Source organism: Prinia subflava, chromosome 12 (genome assembly GCF_021018805.1).
Source record: "Prinia subflava isolate CZ2003 ecotype Zambia chromosome 12, Cam_Psub_1.2, whole genome shotgun sequence".
NCBI lineage: Eukaryota > Metazoa > Chordata > Aves > Passeriformes > Cisticolidae > Prinia > Prinia subflava.
Window position 1 is genome coordinate 10875747 of NC_086258.1, and position 23742 is coordinate 10899488.

General features: G+C 50.0%; 1 protein-coding gene across 5 annotated transcripts in view; it reads left to right on the top strand.

Moving 5' to 3' along the window:
* MVB12B (multivesicular body subunit 12B) overlaps window positions 1–14290 on the top strand; it is a 55043-nt gene extending 40753 nt beyond the window's left edge. For all 5 annotated transcript variants that reach the window (XM_063410310.1, XM_063410315.1, XM_063410312.1 and 2 more), the window contains 3 exons: window positions 4443–4498; window positions 5815–5874; window positions 9613–14290. In XM_063410310.1, coding sequence (XP_063266380.1) covers window positions 4443–4498; window positions 5815–5874; window positions 9613–9699 — 203 coding nt within the window. In that variant the 3' untranslated portion in view covers window positions 9700–14290. The remainder of the gene's footprint in view (window positions 1–4442; window positions 4499–5814; window positions 5875–9612) is intronic.
* Window positions 14291–23742: the final 9452 nt, after the last annotated feature.

The following is a 23742-nucleotide window of genomic DNA, read 5'->3' on the forward strand; positions in this document are numbered from 1 at the left end:
AGGGCAGTCCTGGAGAGGGCAGTCCCTCTTGTCCTTACCAGGCTGGGGCACAGACTGCTCGTGGCTGTTCTTTCCTGCTCCACAGCGTCCAGAGCTGCCGTGAGCTGGGCTCAGTGGCTCTCCTGGTGGGCACCTTTGTTGCCCACACCAGACAGGGGTTCATGTGTCCCTCCAGCCTGGCCGTGGCTCTCCTCCACTGCTGCTGTGCCTGAGTTCTGTGCCAGCCCCTGGTTCTCAATTTGCTCTCAGATTCCTTTGGTGCCATTTAGCCGAAAATCAAGTTTTCTCTAAGCGGGGGAGCTCCCCTGGTTTTATGGTGTTGCTGTAGGCCAGTTTATGTGATATTCTTCTTGGTAAAGGATGAACGCTCTCTTAGCATTCAGGTCTGGGGAAAATGGGAACAGTTCTGCAGCATTAGAGAACACCCCTTCTAAAATCTAAGGTAATTTAAATTTTAAAGGTGGCAGTAGAGCACTCAGTGTTGGGTTTTTTGTTGGTTTGGATTTTGGATTAACAGTTCTTCATTTTCAGTCATACAGGAAAATGTTTAGCAATGTTTTGGTTTTGTTTTATTTATTTATTTAAATATTTTTAACATCAGAAATTGAAAATTCGAGTGTAAAGGCTATGCAAAAACAGCAATAAAGAAATCCAAAGCTATAAAAGCTTATGGTGAGAATTTAATGCAGAAACAGCTGTTACTTCCTTGGGAGTTAAGGTGTATAAACTCTTCTGTGTCTGTGTATCCCCACAATCGTGGTGTGAGGAATTAGCGCTCACTGCAGTGTGCAAACGGAGCCCGCCAGGCTCTGAGGCAGCGATTCATCTGTACCCAGGAGTTAAATATGACAATGTTAGCATTTTTCATTTCCCTGACGTTACCATTAATAAAGCAATGATCCAAAAGAAGCTTTGCTGAGTCTGTTCTTTATGCTTCCATCACTCACAACTAGATAATTTCACACAGGATCGTTTTTAAATTAAATGACGATGAAAGCGCTCTGCTGTCCTGTGCTCACTAGTTCATAGAAGTCTATCAAGTCATTAATGTGTCATGACAAACTGTGAGTTGGATACAAGAGTAATTAATTATTTGCATAAATAACAGGTCGAACTTGGTGCTTTCAGCCACAATGACACATGCGTCACATCGTGGACATCCTGGAACCTCTGGCAGAGGTCACGGGAGGCTGAAGGCTGAGCTGGCACACGGGTGGTCCCACTCCCACATGCTTCTAGCAGACAGCAGCGTGGAAGAACTTGTGCTTCCAAGTTCTTCACTGATGGTTGCTTCTAGAGACTATCTGATCTTTGGAGCTTTAGTGAACAATTATACAGATTTTCATAATCACCATTAATCACCACATATTTTTCAAGATAATTACAGCAACTATTATTTAGATTTCTCTTTTATGTGCACATTGTAGGAAAGAACAAGTGCTTATTATGCTTGGTAGTGTAGAAAGCTACCGTCTGAAGTTCTTTGTCATCCAGAAACTCATTATGTTAGCTGATGCTGCCTGTGAAAGTTCGTCAGCATGTTTAAATTAGGGTAGCATTGGCAGGTCTGATTATTTAAATCTGGTAGCTTGGCTAAAAATATAGTTATTCAAGAAAGATGAATTACTAATTTGACAACTGAGATTTAGTTGGAGTCTGCAGCACAGAAAGCAGCATCTCTCGTGTGCTTAGAGAAGGGTGACAATACTTCTACAGATTAAAGAGAGGATTTCTAAGGGAGGTAGCAAGTTGAATTATAGAGCATGCTTTGGTGTCATCCCTACTAGAGCCTGGGAGCAAGTCTTGGTAAATTACAGTGAAGAGGTGGCCACCAAGTAGAAGCTGGTTGTGTGTTCTGGTGGTCCTGCACCATGGAAAGGACATGTCTGCTACAGCTCACCGAGGCATCCATCCACCTCCTGCCTGCTGTCAGGGATTCATGGGAACACTGTCTTTGGGGCTGGGCTTTGTGAGGTTGGGTTTGGCTGCTGGCTCCTTTCAACTCTTTTAACTAATTGCAGTGCCTGAGTTAATTAGCTATAACCCTCAGAAAGGAGCTGATCCTGGGAGGCAGCAAACAGCCATTGGAAACAGTTTTTCTTCTGAAATCTGATTTTATTTTGTTCCATTTTGAGGGAGAAGAGCACAGGTGCCTCCCTGCCCTGTTGCAGGTGCTGTGGACATAGTGGCTCGGAGAGAACTTGCTGCCTGCTGTGCTGAGCCCCGGGCTGGACAATAGGCTCTGCACAGCGGTGGCAGCTCTCTCCTCTGGTGTTGGAGTTGCCTGGCCCTGGAGATCCTTGCGAGTCTCCATGAGCTTCTGTGGGAGTAGGGGCCTCACCCTTGAAGTGCCTGTGAATGTGAAAAGCCCATCCTGGGCAGCAGAGCTGGGGTGTCTCATCCTGGGAGCAGGGCACCCCGCAGGTGAGGTGGGCACACAGAGGGGTCCTTCCCCCAGAGCTTCTGCTTTGTTCAGGGTGTTTGCTCAGCCCCGGAGCAGACGCAGGGGGGGAGCTTGGGGGTCCCACTGCCTGCCTGCAGCCCCCTGGGTGGCCAAAGGGCTCCTGGAGCCCGGCCGAGCCCCGGGTGAAGGGGTGAGGGCTACTGCCCTCCTGGTACTGGGGCAGGCAGTGGCGGTGGCTGCCCAGGGCTTCCTTTCTGTAAAGTTTCCAGAACTGGTGGTATTTAAACCCTTGTGACACCGGTGCCTGGCTGTGAAAGGAGACGCTGAATGAGCACCTTGTTTTCTGCTTTCTGCCTTTAATGCATTTTAGCAGCAGGCTGGTGACGGGCAGCTCCGCACACGCTCCCGCGCTCGGGAGTGCAGCATTAATAACACTCTTCCATGCATCATGCCATTTTTAAGCATGATCGTTATGATAAAGGGCATATACTTAATTACAGGCCTGCTTAATTACAGCTCTGTTGAAGCTCGTTTGTTTAGGAGAGTGCTAATTGCGCCGCGGAGCCTTTGGCTCACCCTGCCTTTATCTGCTGCTTTGCTCTGTGGCTGTGGGCTCCGGGTGGGCTGCAGCGCGTGGCCGCGGCTGGGGGGGCTCTGGGGCTGTGGGCACAGCTCAGGCTTTGGATTACTTTACAAAAGCTGGCGTGTGGCTGATCAAAGAGGGTTTCTGTCGGATAACAAGTGCAGATGGTCTTTCAGGTTTAAAACTTCCTGGATTTGGTGATGCTGCTTTTCATCTGTTTCCTTTTGTTTCCCTTTGCGCTGTGGCTGCCGCACAGCACCTTTGATAACAAAATTACTCCCGTGGAGGCGGTTTTTAAATCTAAAATAGACAAAGCAAATGTAAAAGGCTGAGTGTGCTTAAAATGACCCTTGTTTAATCACTAACATGGTAACTGAGTGGTGCTGTAGAAGTTAAAAACAGCAGACAGAGGAGCACTGGGTTTGTGGGCTCAGATGCTTTTGGAAAGAAGTCCCTATTTGAGGATCACTGGAGGGCCTCTTAGGGCTTAAATTTTCTCTAATTTGAAATTTTTATTTCTTTAGAGTTGAAATTTAAAGACTTCAGATGTTAAAGGTGTAAGTGCAATAAAGGGGGCGTATCTGGGGTGTGTGCTGCCTTAGAAACATGCCCTTTTCAGTCTCACTTGCAAATTGCTGAGTTACATGTTTTAAAAATAAGTGTCTCCCTTCTACTACCACATCTTATGGAAGGCTTCCTGTGACATGCTGATAGCAAGACACAAACCCTGAACATTGTTGCACTAGGATGAATATACAAGATGGTATAAAGGCAAACAGTGCTCAGAGTACCATTAAGGTTATGCTACAGAAAAAGCTGTGCTGTGTGGTGTCATGTCCTCATGTCTGTCTTCATATTGCACTGGTTTACAACCTCCAGATGTGGTTTGCAAATGTTTGAGCTCCACTGCTCACTGTTGAGTTTACACTGGGAACAGCCAGGCCAGGGAGGGCACTTGGCCCCAGGTGATTGTCATCATCCTGCCCAGGTGGTGCCAACTTAGTGCCTGGTGCACGGGGGGTGGTGGGGACTGCTGTGGGGACTGCAAGTCCCCTGGACCAGCTGTTCCTTATTCTCTTGCTCACACACCATGGACTGTGCTGAACTGCTTTGGTGAGGAGGTAGTCAATAGAAGTGTGTCCTTCCAGTTTCAAATACTGTCCTGCTTTGCCAGCTGCATGAAATTGGAAAATGCAAAATTGAAGCCATGGAATTGTATATGGACAGAGCAAGAAGAATTAGTTGGATTCCTCGTTTGGTAGGGACTGACCCAGCTACGTCTTAAATGGAAAGAAACCACTGGCAGTTTAGAGGAAGGAAAAGGCTGGCAGTAACGTTTGGGAGCAATCAGTCATGTGTCAGTGCTGTGAATACTTGATCTGTCACTGGGAATGTGTGAAGTTGCATGTCAGAAGCCAGCTGGAAATGTCACATGTGATGTCTTGTCCCTTTCAGCAATGGATGGAGTGCCTTTTATGATTTCGGAGAAGTTTGCCTGTGCTCCTGAAGGGGTGAGTTGCCTTTGTTGTTCTCCAAGTGTCTGAAATTCATTGTTTCATGGAGACTGATCACAAAACATCAAGACAAATTACCTGCTTCTGGGAGCTGTTCTGTTGTGGGGCCAAATACATACCCTGTGCTTGAGACGGGCAGAGGTTGCATGTCACAATAGCTGCCCATTAGGTGGGAAAGGCTTTTGCCAGATTGCCTCTAAAACTGAATTGTCCAGGGATTTCAAGGTTTATTACCGTCAAAAATAGGAATGGCAATGGGACTCCCTGGCGCTGAAAGCATTTCTAATTTCTTAGCATGGATTGTAAAGAAAGCTGCAGATGTGGAGTTCTCCTGGATTTACCTGCTGTGAGGATGGCATAGTGCCAACAGCTTTACTCCCTCCTGTTGTCACTCCAGAAGTTCGGGGCAGTGGTAATGGCACAGTGCACTCCAGTGCCACCAGCTGCCACCAGGGTCCTGCCTGGCTGCAGGCGAGCTGGAGAGGGCACTGGTGGTGCCTGCTGCACCCTGGGCACTGCAGGGCTGCACCAGTGGAGCACGCTGCCAGCAGCACGGGCAGGGCACGCACACAGAAACACTGCTGCTCTTCAGAATGACCTCTGCATGTCACTGGGCCAGTGCTTGGTAAAGCTGATGATCCAGAGCTCAAAGATGCAGCATATCACTACCAGTTCCCAAATCCATCTGATTCTTAAGCAGCGTCTTTTTAAAAATCAGTTTACAGGAAGCTGTTAAGGGAAACACTGGGCCATCAGCTGTGTCTGATTTTTCAGTAGTGCTCCAGCTTTGTGCTTTCTTTTTCCTGCTGACTGTGATTTTTCACATCCCTTGCTTTCTGGGAGGGTTGTTTATGGGCCGTTATTCCCAGAAAGCTGAAGTCCCTGCTGTGAGGACAAATGCAGAGAGATTAGGTCGTGCTAATCCTCCCCGCGGATCCTTTAGACACCATTGCCACCATATGGTCACTTTGGTCAGGGCTTCCCGCAGCTCACACCTCGTGCTGCAGCCCCAGAACTCCATCGGGTGTTGCAGCCTGGTCCTGCAGTGGGGAGGTGGCAGATGTCCCTGGGCACAGAGCACGGAGGTGAGTGTCAGCTGTCGCACTGAGGGAGCTGGTAGCCCCAGCCCACCGTCTGCTGTTTCACTCTCCTACTGGAATCAGGAACAGGATCATGCCTGTGTTTACAGATGGTGCCTCTAAATCTCTGGTGATAGAGCATTTGCTGACTTTAAACAGAACAAAACAACAAACAAACAAACACACACCCCCTCCTTGACCCTGAATTTGACATTTTTGTTTCTTTCTTGCCAGATGCAGCCAGTTGATCTCTTGGGTATCACAATCAAAACCCTTGCAGAAATTGAAAAGGAGGTAAGTAGCCAGCCAGGCACTGAGCAAATCACGAGGGCTGTGTTCACTTCTTTTTAAGAACCCTTCCCTTATGGAAAATACTTTTCTTGTCTCTCCCAAGTCACAGAGGATGGATAAAGTCAAGCAGTAAGCCTAGGGTCAGGGATGTCCTCTATGATCCATGATGAGTGAAGACACTTCATGTGGTGAATGTAATGGCAAGTGTGGGGCCTTCTGTTTATTTCCAGATGTCCGTGTTGGTTAGCGTTTTTTCTCGTATATTAACAATACATGATACGGGCAGGACACTCTTAGGTGCCTCTTGCATGTCAGGGAGGCAAATGGACTCGACTCAGCAATGTCAGGTAAACACCTTCATCAGTTTTTAGTTTGCTGGTGCTGGGAAGTTGTTGCTGGGAGAACTGGGCTGCACTTCAGTGGGAGTGAATGTTTGAGGAGCGCAGGGAGGAGGCAGCCACCACAGCCAGGGTGATTCTGGGGGAGCGTTCTGGCACATGCAGGATGTGTATGGCAGGTGCCAAGGAGCTGTCTGCTCTGCAAAGGTCGCTTCACATCTAAAGTCTCAGACTAGGAAGAAACTTGTCTCAGCAGCACATGCTTCTTCAGGCACCATTGGTCACAAAGGCATCCTCCTATGACATCTAGGTTCAAGGGAGAGAGTAAGGAGATGACATTGCAAAGTTGCCAGATTCCTCAAGGCTTCTCCACTTTCTTAATTCCGGTTGAGTCCAGATGCCGAAATCCACCCTCTTCTGCCTGAAAGTTTTGTCCAAGTAGGAGAAGATGGTCAGGCCCAGTTGCCAGGGCTTTTGCAGACATCCCATGGGACTGCAGTGGCCGCAGTAGGGATCTGAAGATGCTGCCTGACAGGGGCAGTGGCTGGCAGATGCACCCACTGCCTCAGGCACTGCAGTCTGCCAAGTGGCACACATGCCATGTCTCTGTTTGGGGCTGCTTGTCTTTCAGGAGGAACCCTGGGAGCAGGGGATGCCCAGGGCTGGTGGTCCTTCCATGTGCCTGTCTGCTTTCCTACTCTTGCCCTGAGCTGGCCAGGGAGCAGATGGTCCCTTTGGCCAAAGGGGAATCCATGTGGAGCTGAATTTGCTTCTTCATCATCTCTGTATGTTGCCTGGTGTGGGAGAGGTCTGGCATCTCAGGGGCTGCCCAGAGGGGGGTGGGCTGCACAGCCCTGCATGTGCCCTCACAGGCCTGTGGAGTGTGGGGACACCAGCACTGGAATCATTTGTGGCCAGGGAGGAAAGGCCAATACCTGCCTACTCTCTCACAGCTCCTGCTCTGTAGCAGGCTGTGTGCATTCCAGCGTAATGAAAAGTATGATTATGCAGCCCATATTCCTTGATGAAGCATCTTGTCTGCACATAGAGAGCTACACATATAAATATTGTGAATTTCGGCATGGCTTTATTTCCCTTGCAAGCAATAGCACCATTACAGCAAATCTTCTGGATATCCAAAGCAGCCAGAACATTCTCCCTGGAGCAAGATGCCTTGCAAAAAATATTCCGAAAGAATTCCAAGAATTACTGTTCTCTGTCACCACATTTGCAGATGTATGCACCCATCCTCCAAGCTGCAGGCAGCTGAATTTCAGGACTCTACCCTGTCAGGAAAATGATGGAAATAGGTGCAAATCCTGGACTGCACCTGAACGGCTCTCGTTGCCCCAGGATGGCACAGCTGTGCCCGGGGGAGTGCACAGAGAGCTAGGCTATGAAGAGGTGGTGAAGCACAGGTGTAGGCTGCACATGCCATCACTTCATGCCTAATTTGGTGGATGTAGGACAGAGAGGAGAGTGTAGGACGGACAGTGCTGCTGCCAGGTCTTCCAGCAGGGCTCTGGGGGTTTGTCCTTGCTAGCCCTGCCTGTCCTGGGTAGGGTAGAGTCACTGAGCGGGCACCTGGGCAGGTGCAGGTGATAGCAAAGGTGGTGGCACTGTCACTGCTCGCAGCTCTGTGGTAGATGCCGTGGCAGCAGGGGCAGTGGTCTGGCCACTGGCAGGGTGCACCCTGTCTTCATTTGTGCTTGGCGTGGTGTAAAAATTCTAGAGAGAGTGTAATTAGTAAAGGGAGCATTCAATATTCATCATTCCTTTTAAACGGCTAAGAAAGGCAGTTCATTTAACTACTGAATAGCTACAAGTTTTCATGGGCTACTCTCTGCAAATACATTTAATGAAGAAGAAGTAAATCTAGAAGAGCTTAAAATTTTAATTTTACACAGAAATATTTTTCCTTGTTTGCATGTTTGTAGTCAATTCTCCTGAGTGCAGTCACATGAAATGTTCTTTAAATGAACATATTTGCTAACTGGCATGATTTCAGATTTTAAAACATTGGTTCCAGCAATTAGGAGTTTCCTCTGTTCCCCAATGACTGGAGAGATTCGTCTTGATTATAATTGCTCTTAGCCACGCATATCTAATTTGTGTCTTTTTAAGTGTTAATTAGTAAACAGTTTGAGCTGACATCTTTATGCGTTTGGGTGTTGAAAAATGAGGCCTATTGCATGCTGGCGGCTGCGGCATCGCGACAGGGAGGTGCGGCCGTGGGGAGTACCGGCCCGGGAACAGCCCGGGTACAGCCGCAGGTGCAGCCCCAGTACAGCCCGGTACATTCCCGGTACATTCCCGGTACATTCCCGGTACATCCCAGTACAGCCCCGGCACCGCCCGGGTTCCCATTCCCGCCCGGCCCGGCCCGCCGCGAAGCCGCGGCGCCCCCTGCCGGCCCCTCTCCGCCTCGCCGGGCCCGTGGCGGGGCCGGGCCCGTGGCGGGGCCGGGCCCGTGGCGGGGCCGGGCCCGTGGCGGGGCCGGGCCCGTGGCGGGGCCGGGCCCGTGGCGGGGCCGGGCCCGTGGCGGGGCCGGGCCCGTGGCGGGGCCGGGCCCGTGGCGGGGCCGGGCCCGTGGCGGGGCCGGGCCCGTGGCGGGGCCGGGCCCGTGGCGGGGCCGGGCTCGCCGGGGCCCGCCCTGTGTGCCCGGCAGGAGCGGGACTCCCGCAGCTCGGTGTCGCTCCGGTGGCCTCCTTAGCCGGCACCAAAAGGAGGGCGGCGCTGCGTGAAGTGGCGCAGCCCTGGCACAGCTGGCACGGGCCGTGCACAGCTGGCACAGCCCTGGGCCAGGCTCCAGCGTGGCCGGTGGTTTCCCGGTCCGCCCCGCTGGCAGCACGGCCCCCGGAGCCCCAGCACGGTGTTGCTCTCGCCGCGCACCTGGCACGGGAAGGCCGCCGCTCCCCGCCGCTCCGGGGCGGCCGCGGGCCGGCGGGGCGCGGCTCCCGGCGGGCCACGAGGTGGCACTGCGACAGTGCACGCCGCTGCAGGGATGTCCCTTGTCTGCAGTGACACCGCGGGGGCACAGGGAGGTGTATGTAGGGATTTCCACCTCTTGCCAGCCAAAGATGTTAATTCTGATGGTAGTGGCTTATATAAAACTGCAAGGGGGAGTGTTTCTGACTAGCTGATTTATGGGCAGGATGAGTGTGGTCATGTTTGTGTTAACGCTGGGTTTTTGGGGAGAGGGTGAACCCTGCCTGGGGAGGTCACTGATGAGGGGTCAGGTGCTACCAGCAGGTTCACCTGGCATGGCCCTGCCTGGGCCAGCTCTTGTCTGGCCCGGGTTTTCTCTCATTCTTCTTCTCCTTACACTGTCCCACCCCAGGCGCGGGCAGCGTTCTGTGTGGGTCGGTGCCCCACGGTTCCCTCTCTCTGCTTTGCCCCACAGTACGACTACAGCTTCCGGACGGAGCAGAGTGCGGCGGCGCGCCTGCCGCCCAGCCCCACGCGCTGCCCGCCGCTGCCGCCGTCCTGAGCGGCGCGGCGCCGGAGCGTGTGTGCGTGCGTACTACTGAGCGGACACGGACACGGACACGGACACGGACACGGACACGGACACAGCGACGGAGCCACCCCGCAGCCTCCCCGTGTCCGCCCACCGCCACCGCCCCGCGCTGCACCGCCCCCTGCACACACCGCTCCTTGTCGGACCGCCACCCTTCGGCAGCTGCCCCCTACCCCCGCCCCTGCTGCTGCAGGCCCCTCTCCGTGAGTACAGGACTGGGAGCCTGACGCAGCCCCTTCCTCACCCCACTTTGTAACCCTGCTGCAGGACAGTCACAGAATCCAGGGCTGCGGCAAACCTCTGTGAACACGGCTGGGAGTTTGCGGAGCATCGACAAATCTTAGCCCTAAAAGGAGTGATAAAAGGCACAGCTGGGTGTTGCCACACTTGGCTCTCTGTGGGGCTCTCAACACCTTGCAGCAGGAGGCTCCTGCGGCTCTCAGTCCAGCGCAGAACTCAGCTGCAGTGAATGCCAGTCGCTCTGCCAAGGGCTGGGCACAGAAGTTCCGCTGTGACTGGGATCAGTCTCAGATCCACTGTGGTCACTGGATTTGCTGTAGGCGGGAGGAGCCAGGGCCCCTGGCTCTCCCTGGGCACTGGCAGGGCAGGCAGGGTGCCTGACGTGCACTGCAGGTCCTGAGATGAAGCACCTTCGCTTTGCACAGGGTGTCCATGTGGATCTAGAGCAACAAGCATCCTGTGTTTCTTTCTGGATGGATGCTGGCAGCGACACCCTGGCAGACCCTGGCAGTGCCTGACTGACCCTGGCCAAGCTGCTTCTGGACCTGCTGACGACTGGGATGTCATCACCTGCCTGTCATCGAGACAGTTCTCTAACATGTTCCCCGCTAGCTGCTAAAACAAAAGAGATGTGCCTGTTTCCTGGGCGTTCATGGGGAAGCACTGAACACTGACATGGCACAGGATGAGTGGGATGCATTAAACCCTGACCTCTGCCTCCCTGTGATCGCTGACTGGGCTTGCTCCCAAGCCAAACGCATGTCTTGAAGAAGTCTGTTGCTGTAATAAGTTATTTACAAGTGCCCATCTGACTCTGCGCTGCTCTTTCAAGTCTCTGCTGTAAAACAAAGATACATCATGGCAGCAAAATAGCAATTTTGGAGTAAGAGCTAAAACATATCATTTTTTGTATTGTAAAATACTAATTCCCTGACCCTACTGAAATGCAATTTCCATGGTAACAGTAAGTGTTGTCTCTCAGCTTGGGTCCTACATGTGCCCCGACCCACTTTGCCCTCCCTTGGATTGATCTGGCATTTGCTAGTTGCACAGAGTGGTAGCTAACAGCAGTTTTTGTACTGTTGGGTAATATTTTTTATTTGTACATAAGTAAAATAATTCTTGTCCAAAGATTCATTTCTGGTTTTAAGGCACCACGCTGTACTGCTGGGATAAAGAGCACAAAATACCATCACATTCGGGACAAACTGAGTCCAGATCTTTGCTTCAGCTTCTTCCAATCAGGTAAATAATTTTCTGGAGCTGCCTTTGTAGAGTGGCCATGTGGTTGGAGAGCAGAGGCCAATTTGGTTGCATGTATGTTGGTTTTGGGCAAAAGAGTTAAAGCTGTGCACCAGCTCTGGAGCCCTTAGTTGACCCCCTGGAAGTGCTCATTTACTTGGAGCTTGCACCACCATTTTCAGTTGTTATTTATCCTGCAGTAAAGAAAAGCCAGACCTCACTGCCAGGCTTCACAAAGGCCAGATTGATGATGCCGACATCGACAAATGAACATACCATGGCAGCTTGGTCATTCGGCTCAGGTTCACTTCAAGTTCAAATCCACTCTGTGCTGTAGTGCTGTGCCCATCTCATCCATCTTTTGTCTTTCTATTTTTCTGCTTGTAATTTGTTCTGTAGTTTTCTGTGACATCCATTTATAGCTTCTCCTGTGGCTCAGTGGTCATGACAGGTAGGCAGGAGCCATCTGCAGCAGTGCGTTCCTCAGAGCTTTGGGATGAGAACTGACCTTCCCTGTTCACGGTGGAGGAACGAGGGCTGCGGGCTAGCACAGGGCACAGCACAGCCAGCACGATGTGCAGAACTCCAGAGGCAGTGCCTGCCCCTGGGAGATGGAGAGACAGGGGAGATGGAGCTGCCAGGGGCCCCTCCTGGAGCCACCTCTTCCCGTGAGGGCAGGGCTGCCTGCGCAGCGGACGGGGGCTCAGCAAGGAGCAGGTTCTGAGAGCTGCTGAGCCCCACGCTCAGTGCCACACTCCCTGGGTATGTCTGGGAAAATGGATGCAGAGCTTTGAGTCCCTGATGTAAGAGAAAATCAGTGCTTTAATATTTATACCAACTGCTAGGTTTGCTCAGCCTTCTTGGAGATAGAAAGCTCAGCTTGCTCTGCAATGACCTACAGGAAACACTGGATACTTGAAACACTGGCAGGATATGTGGCTGGGACAGGCATCTACATCTTCAGGATATATTTGTATACTTACTTCTCCCTCTCTAACACTGGGCCAGCTAAGCTGCTTCAGGACTCACCTGCAAAGCACCTTGAGAGAGGAGTTTTCTCTCCATGGTGTGGTCCTGCACCACAGCACTGCGAGGACAGCCTGTTCCAAATGCAGACAGGAGAGATGCAATTCCTGTGGGACAAGCACAATGAAGGTGTTTCAAACAAAAAACTACACCTTCTGAGAGCCAGCTGAGCTCTCAGCCCTGCTAACCACAGGCTGGAAAACTAGGTGATTCCAAAAGGGAGAGGGCTTGGAGCCAGTGCTTGGAAGCACAGCGAGACAGTGCAGGGTGGTTGACTGTGTCAACTTCTCAGTCCACTGATCAGAGGAAGCTTTTTTTATTGCACTGCTGAATTCCCGAGACCAGGGGTGTCAGGTCAGCATTTCCACGGGAAGGCTTTATTGGCTGCTCCATAACTTTTGTACTCACGGCAGCTCATTGCAAGGCTGGTCCTTGCATCCTTACAGTGAGTCCTCCATGCTGGCATGTGCCACGGCCAGTACCAGCGTCTCTCTGCATCTTCCTCCCTGTCCAAGGGGTGACTCTGGAAGAATTTGCCCAGGCAATAAATGTTCAGGAAGTCTGATGTGGATGTTGTCTGGCTGTGGAAAAGCCTTCTGAAGCATAAAGGGAGGGGAGGAGTCAGTGGAAAGCAACAGAAGTGAATTTGCAGAGCTTTACCAGATGTTCTTGGCTACCTTGCCTGAATCTGTGGAACAAAACTGGTCTCTAGGTAGTTTAATCTTGTGGCTGATGGAGAAGTTAGTTTGCCAAATTATTATACATCTGCAACAGAGACAGAAAAGCAGCAGTGAGGGGTTTGCTTACTGTAAAATACGCCTTCTGATGTGAATTCATAGTGACACGCTGCCTCCTGGATTCCTCACGGCGAGAAGCTGGTCGTGTGCCGAGGTGACTCGTGGCCACCCAGGCCAGGCTGTGCTGTCTGCTGTGTTGATCATGGAAAGGCAAGAAGTTAGTCCAGAAAGTGATGTAGAGTGTGAACTTTGTGATAAAATTCAAGTGTGAGTAGTTGTAGCAGGTGTCTTCCCGTACGGGAGCACCTCGTATCTGTAGTTCCATAGGAGTAAACTGTGTCAGACTTTTCCTGTGACTGTCCCTGCGTGTCCCCACGGTGTTTGTTGGAGGTTTCCTGGGAACCTCCTGTGCAGTGGGAGGTTGTTGGTAGTCTGTAGCATTGGGCTTGTTTGGTTTCACACCCACCACTGCCCCCTCAGTGTCCTGAGCTCTCCAGACTGAACCCACATGCTGCTGAGCCTGGAGAATTCCTGTCCTGGGCACTGCACATGCCAGTAGGTGCTAGTGGCAAGGGCATGCCTTCACGGGCCTTGGCACCTCCTCTTCTGTGGGGCCCTGAAATCTCCTGGGAGGAGGGGGAACGGGATAGAGCTGGCTGGTCCCATGCTGGCCTTCACCTCCCCGCCACTCCCCAGCTGACGCTGGTTCTGTGTCCCCAGATGTGCCCCTGGCCGCTCTCCCGTGGCAGCCCCAGGGGCCTGGAGAGCTGTTCCTGCTCCTCCCAAAGGGCAGGCACACCTCACTACATCCAGATAATTACCTCAGCCTTGGAGCCTTGCCGAGCAGCCAGGAATCCCTCCCAGCAGCAGAAATCCCCCCAGCAGCGGGGCAGCCGAGCGTGCTGGTGTCATCACCCCAGCCTGATGGCCCGGGCTGTGCTACAGGAGGGGGAGAGGCTGCTCCTCTGCTCACAAACAAGCTCAGTGAGGTGCTGCTCGGTTCATTCACCACAGGGAAACCAAACACTTTGGATATTCTGGTAGTTTGTTGTGAAATTGTTTCCTAACAGCAACAGATTTAAATGTTATCATACAAATGGCAGAGAGAAACCTTTTATGCAGTTGCAAAGTGGTTTTCTAAGATGGTTGGGTTACTGAAAGTGATTTTACTGTGCATTAATCTTATGAATGTTACTATGTTTTATATTTATTTTAGATGACCCTCATGTATTTTACAAAGGGAAGTTTCATTGTGTGATAACTCAGTCTGTATTCTTAATATAATTTGTTAAATGAAACTTGTTTTAATCAGATAATTCTGTGTGCTTTTGTGTTTTAAATTTCTGACTGAAGCAACTACCTGGATCAGAAGGGTGAACTACAGAGGTGGCAACACCATCCCCTATAGGGAGCATGCTCTTGTTTGGGGGCTTTTTTTCTTGGATAGATACAAAAAGCCTTGGAAAATGTGTTGAAATGTCTTGCTCTACAGGTATGCTGCAAAGTCCAAACGAACTCAAATGATGTGTTTTATGGGGCAGGATTGGGCGAAGCCTGGCAAGAGCAGTCCTGAGCACAGCACAGCAGTGCCAGATGGTGCTGGCAGCAGTGAGGGCAGCACTCGCCCTGTGCTGGGCTGGCAGTGGCCACAGGCTTCGGCTGCAGGGGCAGGACCTGTGTGCCTGGGGGCAGCAAGCCCCGAGGGGAGAGCTCTGCTCAGCCAGGGGAGGCCGATACTGCACTACACTGGAAATTGTTTTTCTTTGTGCTAAATTATTATTCTTCTGAACTTGACCCAAGCTAGTGGTGCGCAGTCTGACCTCTGGCATCTTCTCACCCCAGACAGTATTTCTGTCTCGCTTATTTTGAGAGCTCTTTGAATTAAGGGAGATTAATACCCAAGTTCCCGACATTCTCTTCGGGCATATGTTTTTATAACCTTTGGAAAGCAGTACCACTTGTTCCACAAAAAACTCAGAAGCAGCATCTTGTGGCTGCCATGGGAGCTGTCACCGGCACCTGATTGAATGTCCTGGCTGGGGAGGAGGTGGTGTGGGGAGGACATAAACCAGAGTGGGCCCATCCCGTGCCAGCCCATGGCTTCCCAGCAGCAGGCAGGCGTGGAGCTCTGCAGAGTCAGGGCTGTGCTGGTGGGACCTGCTGGCATCTCTGTCACCTGCTGCCACTGGATGAGGGCTCATTCCTCTGGCACAGCACTCCCGGTGCCTGGGAATGCAGCTGAGCTGCCAGGCCTGGCCAGGAGAGCCCTCATGCCCCAGCACTGGGCTGGGACTGGAGCTGGCTTACACCCATTATTCATGGAATTCGGTTTCTAAGGAAAATTTCTAATTTCTTCTGCTCTGCTTAGTGCTTTGAGACGTGGGAGCGGCTGTCTGTCTCTGGAGAGGTGTCTTGTGGCCATTCCTGCCCTAAGGAAATCTTCCCAGTGCCTGAGGGGAGCAGCAGGCGCAGGGGCTGGAGGCGGCTGGCACCGTCCCTGTGTCATCAGAGGGTTCTTTGGGCTTTGTGTGCCGCTGGCTTTGGTGGTGTTTTGTTTTCTTTTCTCCTCTCCCTCCCACAGCTTTAAAAATTAACTTGCCTGGGGAGTTTCTCCAAATCCTTTCCTTTCTCTGGAATGATGGATAAGCCATGTAACTGATTGTCATGGCCCAAGGGAGGATAAACATCTTCTGCAGTTTAAAATAAAACCTCCTCGCTCCTTGGTTAATAAGTGTTGAAAGAAGCACAAACAGAGCTAACACGGGATTTCCATGACTAACAAGATGACCACATCAGTGAATGTTGTTTGGGGTTAAAAATGACTCAGCTTTTGCTTCCCCTGGGTAAGATGTTTTATCCCAGTGCAGGAAAAGCTGCCAACAGCACTTTGAAGCTCTGGCAAACGCGATGGAGCCAGGATTGTGAACTGGGAAGTGTTTGAATGCCGGGTTAAAAAAACCCTCATAAACTCCACTCCATGTGTGCGGATTTCTGGAAGATAAAGGAGCCCACAGCTTCATCCAGCTTGTGCTGACTCTTTTCTTTTCAAAAGCCTTTTCAGATGTTTTCACTTTTCTGCTTGCTTTGTTGAAAGATGTAAAAATTTAAGACAACCACAAAGTAAACATTTCAAAACTTTCTATTCTGAAAATTAGTGACATTTTCAAAATCCCTCAAATTCCATTTCATTACTATCAGAAATGAAGATGTTTGGGTGTTTTTTGATTGGCAAATTTTCCTGGCAGGTTTTTGTTTATTGATAACTTTTATTTTTCAAAGAAAATAGATTTATTATTCAGTAGAAACACTAGATAAGTAGATGTCTTGTCAAAATCAAGCAGGTTTTCTTTATTAGACTGAAATAGTAATGAACTCATCTGCTTCCAATATTTATAAAGAGTAGGGAAGGCCATTAATTCTGCTGCTTGTGAATAAAACCATCTGTGATTTCTTTCCATTTGATGTGTTTTGGTTTTAATATACATTTTTCACAAATAAGTGTAGGGATTTTTTGTGAAAATGTCACATTCAGAATCTCATAAAGAAAGAACGCAAGGAGGGGGAAACTAAATGTTTTGTTAGCTCAGTAATTTCTCACCTTGCACAGAGAGTAAAATTCCTGCCAACTTTAACACATTAGGCGACAGAATTACATGTTCGGCTCTAATGCAATCCATGACATGGAACAAGGCAAACAGAGGATGTTTGGAAGTTTGTTTTCCTTTGGGAATCACACAGCACATTTAACTTAATCTGTCCTGACACTTGAATTATAACATGAGCTTCTTTAGGGAAGCAAAATGGTAGATGCCTCTTTTTAAAGCAAAGCAGAAGTTAATAAAATGGGCAACACGTTGAGGAGAAAAAGCCCGAATGAGCCATCATGTGCTTCGCACAGCAAATGGGCTCTAGTCTGGGGTTTTTCCACCAGAAATGCTGGAAATCTTGTGACATCCTTCTACTGAGGGTGAAATTTGACCTCTAGAATTTTACTCGAATAAAGCAAAAGCTACAAGAATGCCCCAAGTGAGACCACTTTGTAGTCGGACTTGTGAGTGTTCAATCTTAAATTAAACTGAGTATTCATCCAGCTGCTCTGCCAGGATTTATTTCACAGTCCTCCCAGCAGCTCATGCATTGGAGACCGTCCTGTGCCACAGCTCCTGAGCTGTACCTGAGGGGTGAGGGAGGGCTCTGCTCCCAGCCAGCACAGCCCAAGCACCCCGGGATCTCCCTGAGGGCCTGTAATGGGAATGCGGCTGTAAATGCGATCGGCTCCATGGAGTGTTGCTTGAAAAGGTTGGCTCCAGTTACAGATTTTAAGGCCCAGATTTAATGTCTATTGTCCAACAGAATCAAAGCAGATCCTTGGAGGTTCCTCTGAGTGAAGAAACCTGAAATCAAATAGCAGATGTCCTCACCTGAAGCCCAGAACTCCAGGTGCTGCAGAGCAGGGCAGGTACTCTCCCGGGGAGGGCAAGGCAATGCCAGCTCCCACTGGAAAAATGAGGAAACTGGTTCTTTCTCAACTACCTGCTGGTGGAGATAGGAGAGGGCTCTGCTCTTGTCCCGGGGGGCTTTTCACACCTATGCCAAGCAAGTAAGTCTGCTCACTAGTTTGCTTATATTTTATAGTTTTTATAATTTATAATTTATCATTTAATCTGGTGTGGAACAACAGAGATACTAATTTGTCCCAAACATTGTTTTCACCAAATTGAACAACACTGTCAACTGGATGAAGAAACAAAATCTGATTTTCCACTTGAATAAAGTTTTCAAGCACAAGGCCTGGGCCAGGTTTGGGTGGGTTTGCAGAGTTCCACATTGCTGGTCTGGGGGCTCTGGTCATGGAGGGCCTGGGGAGGGACATTGTCCCCAGCGATGGACCCACAGCCCTCTGCAGGCCCCCACTAAGAAAGAAGCATCAGAATGGGGTTCTAAATGGTACTAAGGAAAATTCACTGGATATTAAGTAAACATCCTAAAGGGGCAGCAGGTGAGGCCTGGGAGGTTGGTGAGCCTCCATTAATCTTTGCCAAATATGTGAGGCTGAATCTCAGCAGTGCTGAAAAGTGGATCCTTCTTCCCGTGGCTCTGCCCTTCCTCAGGAGCACACCAGTGAGTGTTCCCACAGTCAGGGCAAAGGGTTGGGATTTGGGTTGTTTGGCTTTGCTGAAGGAGGGCAACTCCAAAGCTACTGAAGCGTCAAGAAAACAGGGAGCCCAGGAAGCCATCATGCTGGGAGATCATTCCAGTTTAATTCCCTGGCAGGGGAATGCTCCCACCAGGAGTGTTTGAACATGAGCCTTATTCAAAAGCAAGGCAAGTAGCCCCTGGTGATTATTCCCTATTGGGTGCCCCACAGGAGCATGACAGAGGTTGATTGGGATGCATCTGGCCAAAAGCAGAAGGCATGGAGTGAGCAGAGTGAGGAGAAGGGAGCAGGAGTGACCAGGATAGCCCAGTGCCAGAGATGGCCATGCTGGTGGTGACTGTTCTGTAGGGACAAACGAGTTCCCCACTGGTCAGGGGACAGTGGCCGTGTCCATGGGCTGGGCCAAGGGCTGGCAAAACCCAAGGAGTAGAAACCTGGGCATATGTGAGGATCAGTTTCACGAGCTCTGGAGGCCACAGAGGTGGCTTCCTGTGACTGACTGTTCTCTGAAATTACACAAAGACTTTCTGCTTTTCCCACCGACACATAACCCTGTTCCCACAGTCCCCAGCAATGACCTGTCATGGGTGGCAGAAGCAAGTCAATGGACTCAAAGCCCTTAATGCAAGCGTTTTCCCTGTTCTAACTCTAAATTCCTTTTTCTGTCCAAATTCCTACTCGTATGAACCTTTTAGGAACTTAATTATCCTTGAGACTTCTACCTCTCTGTGAAATCTGGTTTAAATCAGTAGAGAAAAGAGTTCAAAGTTATTGGGCAGGACAGGCAGACAGACAAGCACACAGGGATCACAGGAACCTTGTTTTCATAGGAAACTAGATTAAAAAAATCCCACAGCAGTTACCAGCCCCTTTGGTGGCACGCCTGCCTCGGCCCTGCGCAGGGCGGTGCAGGGGGGTGCTGGGGCACAGGCAGCTGGGTCTGTGCTCTCTGGGAAGGGGAGGGGGCTGCCCACAGATCCTGCCTCCTTCGGCCGGCCTTGGCTGGGCAGTGGCGCTGGCAGCAGCGATTCCACAGCCTGTCTGCTTCTCCCAGCTGGATGCAGATTCATGACATCCCTGCTCGCTTTGGCATGCAAACCTGTACCTAATTTCTTCTGAAACAGGCCCTGAGGAAGTCAGCAGATGTTATTATTAAAGCATTGAGCATCAGCAGCTCCCGAGATATTGTCAGTCTGTTAATGAGCTGATCAAACTGGGGAAGGCAAGGGCTTTCCCTACTTCTTAATAAGGAAAATAAGACCTCCAAGGTTAAAAGACTTCATTTAAACTGCACCAAGTTTATAGGTTGCAAAATGTTCTTTAATCAGTTTATTCTTAGAAGGCTCTAACTGCCTGTGAACAGGAGTGGACATTATCTTAAATGATCCCACAAGATCACAGCAGCTCTGTCTTGGTGGGGTTTGCTGGCATTTTTCTCCCTTAGTCTCCTTAACTAGCCTTTTCTGTGTACCTTCTGCAATTGTTTTGTGGACATTCTGTGCATCATTACCCACAGCTCTGCCACAAGACTCCTGATGATTTGTGAATTATTAGGTTTTGCTGTTTGAAAGTTAAAATTATTTTCCTATCAATGTATTTGTGTTTGCAGTTTTGCAATCTTAAATCCTAGCAGTTTCCCAAGGCTGCAGGAGACAGCAGTTGTACAAGCGAGGCAGAAATATCCTGAATTAGACATCTCCCTGCACCTTTCCATGTTCTCCCTCACTCTGAGCCTGTCCCTGTACTTGCAGGCCCTCTCAATACTGCTCTCCTAGTAGCAGTGGCTAACAAAGTAGGAAACACACTTTGTTGGCTTTTCTCTTAATCCCATACTATCTAGAAGTCTTCCTGGGGTTTTCCACCTGCAGGAATGATTAGAATTTGGACACCAGTGATATTGATATTAGAGTAAATTTGTAACAGCTAAAAGTTTGAAAGAAAACAGCTTTTTTTCTACAGGAGCAGAGGAGCATGACATGCCTTAGTGATGCTCTCACTCACCCACCTAAGGTAGGTCCAAGAACAAGCTGAAGAACCCTTGTCTTGGGAAGCTTCATTATATCTAAATTGCCAACAGGTAAACAGCTGCCAAGGAATGATCAGAGAAGGAGAATAACAGAGAAGGGCCCTTAAATTCTCTCCATCTGCTCCTTGGTTCGAGTGGGCAGGAGAACACGAAGGTGAGGCCCCGTGTCCTGCAGTCCCTGTATGGCCTTGTGTGGTTGTGGGCAGCCCACCCCATGCCCGAGGGGGACCCCCAGGTGCTCAGCAACACTTCCTGCTCACCATGGATCACTGGGCTCACACCCATGCCATGATTTATTCCAGCATGGAAATATTTATACCATCTGATAAGCAGTGCCTGCTATAAATATGTCCATGCTCTCCCTTTTGCTATGCACCAGTGAGGAAGGGGCATGTTGTGATAAATTGACCCTGAAATATGGTGCATGTACACAGTTTTAAAGACTGAAAGGATTGGGTCAGTTTGGTGTCTCTCTGGTGTGGTTAAATTAGTTGTTTTTAAAGGTGTCTGCTGAACTGTGGCTTCCAGGGAACATTTACAACATTACTGATATTTTTAACCCTAAAGTTGTGTCACTTGGCAAAACTTTATGAACACTAATAAACAAAAAAGCCCTGAACTACATCTCAGCATCAAAGCAGGACTGTTCCTTCCCTGCTGTGGCCACTGAGGGCAGGGCTGTGCCCTGGAAGGGGAGACATTGGGTCAGCATCCCCTGATGCCCTGGCTCCCCCTGCTTCCCCCGCAGGGAGAGCAGCTTCCCAGGGGCGGCCCAGCCCGGGGTGCACAGCACTTCTACACACCCTGCTCAAACCTCCAGGGAACCCACAGCCGTTCTGACCAGGACCACGCACAGGTTTGTGGTCTGCAAGCACCCTTTCACAATCCTGGGTCATTTCTGCTGACTTCAAATGGTAACACGGAACAAACAAACCTGAAAAAGTGAGTGGGAAACAACTCCCCTGGTTCAGACAACAGTCCAGAACTGGGTCTGCTGTGGAGGAGGATGAAGGGCACTGATACCCAACATGCCTGGGAGTCACAGTGAAGCCAGTGTGACCAGACAAAGCTCGTTATGTGCAAGGCTGCATGATCAGTTGCCAGCTGATGGTAAAAAGAAACACCTGTGCAGTAGCCCTGTGCCACCATTTCCTTCAGATCCGGGGTCCATCAGGAGGTCTGCCTTCGAGTTGCTGCTGCCTGTCTCTTCTCCCAAACTGTGAGTATCAGCTGTATTTTTTCATCTTTTAGAGGAAGTTTATAATTAGGCTGGAATTCTTCAGGCAGAGGCAAAGGCCGTGCTGTGTTGGGTTAGATTGTTTTGTTAAATTTTGAGAAAAACTGTTCTTCATTAAAGAATGTGTGCTGGTTTCCGGGGGAATGACTGAGACCTTCCCCTCTGTAGTATTCAGAGTCCTGTGCAGTTCTAAACTTGAGTTTCATTTCTATTTAAATATTTAAAGTTTGCCTTTGCTTTTGTTTTCACAAAACTTGAACTGAGCTGGAGAGGCTGTGGAAGCAGAAGCTGGGTCAGCCCAGTCTGAACTGGCCGTGGCTCTACAATCACTGGCCGTGTGCAGGGCCCGAGCAGCCCGGGGGGTTGTCAAAAATGTTAGGAAGAGGAAGTTCATTTCCAAGGAGTTTTGAATGGTTAGTTGTCTCTGCACAGGGCAGAGCAAGAATCTCAGTGGGTGAATTGGGTGAGCTGGGTTCTGCTGCCTCGTGTGTGAGGAGCTGGCTGCCCTTTCTCTGCTGTGCCTAGTTGTGTTTGAGCAGTGACCCTCTGGGGTCTGCGGCACAAAAGTTACCCCTTCAGATGTGTATGTTACTTTTATTTTGTGCAATGTCTTTCCTCTTTGGCAGTGTTGGCCCTGTGTTTCAGCTGGGTGACACGGCTGCCCTGGCTCTCCAGCCAGGCCATCAGTGAGCCCTGTGTGAGGCTCAAGCAGTGCTTGGGGCTGAGCCAGGGAGGGTGGCTTTTCACCCAGCCTGTCACCAGTACATGACCTGTGCCACCACGGGCTGCCGTGAGAGCTGGAAGGGAGAAGTTCACAGAGAGGGTTTAGACACAGAAACCCCCGAGCCCCAGGGAGCTCCTGGAGGGTCGGGGGCTCACCCACAGGAGGCCTGGCTCTGCTCCAGGGCTCGCTCCTGGCCTGTGCTGGGCTCGGGGGAAGCAAGCAGACCTTGCCTTCACTTCTGGTGGCTCTTTTCATGGTTCCTATTGGCAGGTCATAGATTTTAGGTGGAAAGCTTTCCTGCGAGCTCTGCTTCATTGAAGAGGCAGGAGCAGCAGAGAGGAGCAGGGATGCTGTTGTTGCTGCAAGCAGAGAAGGGAACGTCTCTAGTACCACACCTGGCTGGACAAGAGCCCCGGGAGCGTGGAGAGACCGTGCCTGCCCCGGGGCTGTCCCCAGGGCTGTCCCCAGACCTGTCCTCAGAGCTGTCCCCAGGGCTGTCTGTCCCCAGGGCTGTCCTCAGGGCTGTCCCCAGAGCTGTCCCTGTGCTGCTGCAGCTCCGGGGGCAGCTGGGGCTGGGGCAGACCCCTCTGCCGGGGGCTCCAGGGCAGGGGCTGCCATGCCAGCCCTCCCCGTGTGCCCCCAAACAGAGCAGTGGGGAAGGGTCCAGCATGAACTCATTACCAGTGTTTTCACCAAAAAAATCAGAAAGGGTTAGAGCGGCCCTTGTGCATTCTCCTGGTAAAACCCAGCCTAAGGTGGTGCTGGTGGGGTGCAGGTTTGTTTGTTGAGTCACCAAAACTTTAGGAAACATGAAAGAACTTCATGTAAGCAAAAAGAATACTAGATACAAGCTTATTTCTGTGTTTACAGAACTGTTTTGGAAGAAAAAATGTTATTATTAAAAAAAAATCACAACAGAGTATTTTTTCATAGCATAACACCAAAAGGAAAGTAGTGCAGCTTTGGACAAATTAGAAACAGGCTTGAGTATTAGACTCTACATGGATGGTACTCGGGTATTAATCCATTAAAGTAATCAAAAGAGCTTAAATAAGATTCTGAAGGCTGCAATATATATGTCAATGAACAAGCTGTAAAACTTCCTGAAAAGGTGATTTCAAAGCCATATTGTCCAAGCTTGGCAAATTGCATATTTAATTATTTTGTCAGTCCCTCTTTCTACTCTAATCTTTTGGTGAAATACCTTTAGACATATGAAATCAGTTAAGATAATTAGGGTATGATGGAATTAGGTGTTACTTGATTTTTAAGAAAGATACCATCCTCTGCCTTGGTATAAAATGTGTGCAGACCCCAAAAGCTGGACTGTATTGTAATGTTTTCTTTTCTATAAAGATCAAAGGTCTCCAGCCCCTTTCAAGATGTTTGCAGAATTTGTTTCCTAATTATCCCACATTTACTTATTTGTGTGCTGGGACATCAGAGTTAACTCTTTGATTGTAAAGATGAGATGGGACCTTCCTCCAGATGACTGCGGCCAGCAAAGCCTTGCATCTCAAAATTGTTTTTCAGATTACATAGCTGCTCCAGTTCTGAGGTTCTGGTGTGGTTTAGGATAGATGAGGTGTTGTGTTTGCTTGATTTTAATACCCCAGTCCTCTA